This window comes from Priapulus caudatus, unplaced genomic scaffold (assembly GCF_000485595.1).
Source record: "Priapulus caudatus unplaced genomic scaffold, Priapulus_caudatus-5.0.1 Scaffold581, whole genome shotgun sequence".
Taxonomy (NCBI): Eukaryota; Metazoa; Priapulida; class Priapulimorpha; order Priapulimorphida; family Priapulidae; genus Priapulus; species Priapulus caudatus.
Window position 1 is genome coordinate 155,652 of NW_014577642.1, and position 2,913 is coordinate 158,564.

The following is a 2,913-nucleotide window of genomic DNA, read 5'->3' on the forward strand; positions in this document are numbered from 1 at the left end:
ACGGTGGCGTGTGTGTGTGTGTGTGTGTGTGTGTGTGTGTGTGTGTGTGTATGTTTCCACGTCGGTCGCGCACGTATGTGTGTGTGGTGCTGTCGATGTTTTCCAGCAGCAGGTGTCGCCACTGGTGTCCTGTCAGGGTTACCCTCTGACATCGGTCATCACTGGTCAAGGTGGGTGGCGTTTTTCGTCGAATGTCGTCGTTCCTTTCCGTTAAGCCCGCTGCACACGCTGTGTTTTGTTCTGCGCCATCGGCCACGTGGCCGATGGCGCAGCACAAAACACAGCGTGTGCGCATGCAAACGCATCAATTTCTTGCGTGTGGAAAATATCACACGTGTTTGATACGTGCGTGTATCTGCGTGTATGTGCGTGTATTCGCCTACACGCACGTACACGCGGTACACGCACGTACACGCGGGTACACGCACGTACACGCGGGTACACGCACGTACACTCTCTGTGTATCCGCGTGTACGTGCGTGTACCCGCGTGCACGTGCGTGTACGTGCGTGTATCCGCGTGTACCCGCGTGTACGTGCGTGTACCCGCGTGTACGTGCGTGTATCTGTGTGTACGTGCGTGTACCCGCGTGCACGTGCGTGTACCCGCGTGTACGTGCGTGTATCTGTGTGTACGTGCGTGTATCCGCGTGTACGTGCGTGTATCCGCGTGTACCCGCGTGTACGTGCGTGTACCCGCGTGTACGTGCGTGTATCTGTGTGTACGTGCGTGTACCTGCGTGTACGTGCGTGTACCCGCGTGCACGTGCGTGCACGTGCGTGTACCTGCGTGTACGTGCGTGTACCCGCGTGTACGTGCGTGTACGGCGTGTACGTGCGTGTACGTGCGTGTACCTGCGTGTACCTGCGTGTACGTGCGTGTACCCGCGTGCACGTGCGTGCACGTGCGTGTACCTGCGTGTACGTGCGTGTACCCGCGTGTACGTGCGTGTATCTGCGTGTACGTGCGTGTACCGCAGTGCAACCGCGCCGCAACCGCAGATCACGTGACTTGCTTGACCTGCTGCTATTGGTCGGTTACATAGAGCCGGTGTGGAACTTTACACAGCCACTCCGCAGACGCTGTGCAATCTGCCACACGTGGAAGAAAATATCAAACACGTGTGATATTTTCCACACGCAAGAAATCGATGCGTTTGCATGCGCACACGCTGTGTTTTGTGCTGCGCCGTCAGCCACGCGTGGCCGATGGCGCAGCACAACACAGCGTGTGCGGCGGGCTGTAGTGTATTGTTTGTTTGCGTGTGTTAGCTAGTAGTTGTGGCTGACGTCTGTGGCATGGCTGCTGCGATAGGTTACAGCGATAGAACAGGTGTCAGATGTGTATGCATGCATGCAGGAGTGACTCGTCTTGTGCCTTGGCTTAAGCAGATCGAAAGAATAAGGTATAGGTTATCTGAAAGGGATAACTATATATCGTCAAATGAGTTTTTAGTTAGTGGTGCAGAATTGAGAATTGTTTTCCCTATGCCGGTATTGACGTTAGCTGTGAATTGCGTGTGCCTTCACATGAAATTTAATGTGAAGCTGTGTTATGCGGTTGATCACACAACAAAATCTTATGCCTTAATTGAAACGTTTAAATGTGTGAAATCTAGATTTGAGAGGGATATGTGGGTTTAGGCCACGGCACAAGTTCGAGAAGTAATTATACATGTTATGTGAATGTTTAATCACTTGTTTTATTACTCGCTGCACTTGCATGATCACGTGTACATAGCACCGTGAGATTTCGCCTAGTTTGCATTTAATGCATGACGATTCATAGCGGTTTATCGTATAACGTAGTAAATTTATCATGTTTATCTGATGTCACTTTTTGAAAAGGACATGGAAACACTGATGTTGGTTCCTACCTCGATAGATTGCAGTGGGCATGTTTAGGCGCTAGTTGGGGAAGGGTAAATCCCTTCTTCTCAATGTGCCTATACATGTCCATTGCCATTGCACATAAACATCGAGAATTGCAATGTGTTACATCCATAGTTGCCATAGCTCAAGCCAATCTGAGAAAGCTGTTTCAGTTCCCTCTCAACATGACAGGCAGGAAATGCTCTTTGGTCACCTAATTTCGGAGTTCATGTTGGTAAGGGGAATTACTCGGTGGTCACTCTTTTTCCGTAGCATTCTACTCTAATTTCAGCTCGTGTGAGCAAATTTATTTGGGAGATTTGAGCCCGGGGATGCTTCTCTGTAGTGAGTGATACTGGGAAACTGCAGCTAGGATGCTGAGAGAGGGTGCTAACTACAGCTGATGAGAAGGATGCTAGGAGCTGTGGCAGCTATGTGTGTCGTGTGTATCGCGCACGTGTCGCATGTTTTGCACTGTATCGTTAAGCATGTGCATGATAGCTCGTTAGCTCACCCGTTTGTTCTGTCCGCCAGCCGCGAAGCAGAAGAAAGAGGCTGGGACACCAGAGGAGGAGGTGCCAACGAGGAGAGGTAGAGTTTTTCTCCGATTTCTTCGATCCTCGCGTGCGCTGGCGTTATCGTAGCCTGTAGATACGCACTCACTCACTTACCTAGTCGGTTGCATGATATCTGATATTAATTTATTTTTCGAACGAAAAAAACTTAGTTGCTCGTTAGTTTTCGTTCGTTAATCGAACTAATTTGGCGCAGCTACGATACCGTAGAAGTACCGCATGGTTTTAGCTGTAGTTTGATCTCTTATTTAACTTGTAGTATCTAGAAACATGCCCGAGCAACATGGCCGATCCTCAGTGTCTGCCCGCCTATTGCAAACCCATACACAGACAGCACACACCATTGCATATATCCTCAAACTATACATATATATATATATATATATATATATATATATATATATATATATATATGATATATATCGTAGACGTACGTACGACCGAACGGACGACGAACGGAGGGAAGG

General features: G+C 49.3%; 1 protein-coding gene across 1 annotated transcript in view; it reads left to right on the plus strand.

Annotated features, from left to right (window-relative positions):
- LOC106811844 (spectrin beta chain-like) overlaps nucleotides 1-2,913 on the plus strand; it is a gene marked incomplete in the record, with an annotated part of 83,058 nt that overhangs the window by 69,732 nt on the left and 10,413 nt on the right. Inside the window, 1 exon segment of the mRNA XM_014815567.1 lies at nucleotides 2,406-2,462. Coding sequence (XP_014671053.1) covers nucleotides 2,406-2,462 — 57 coding nt within the window.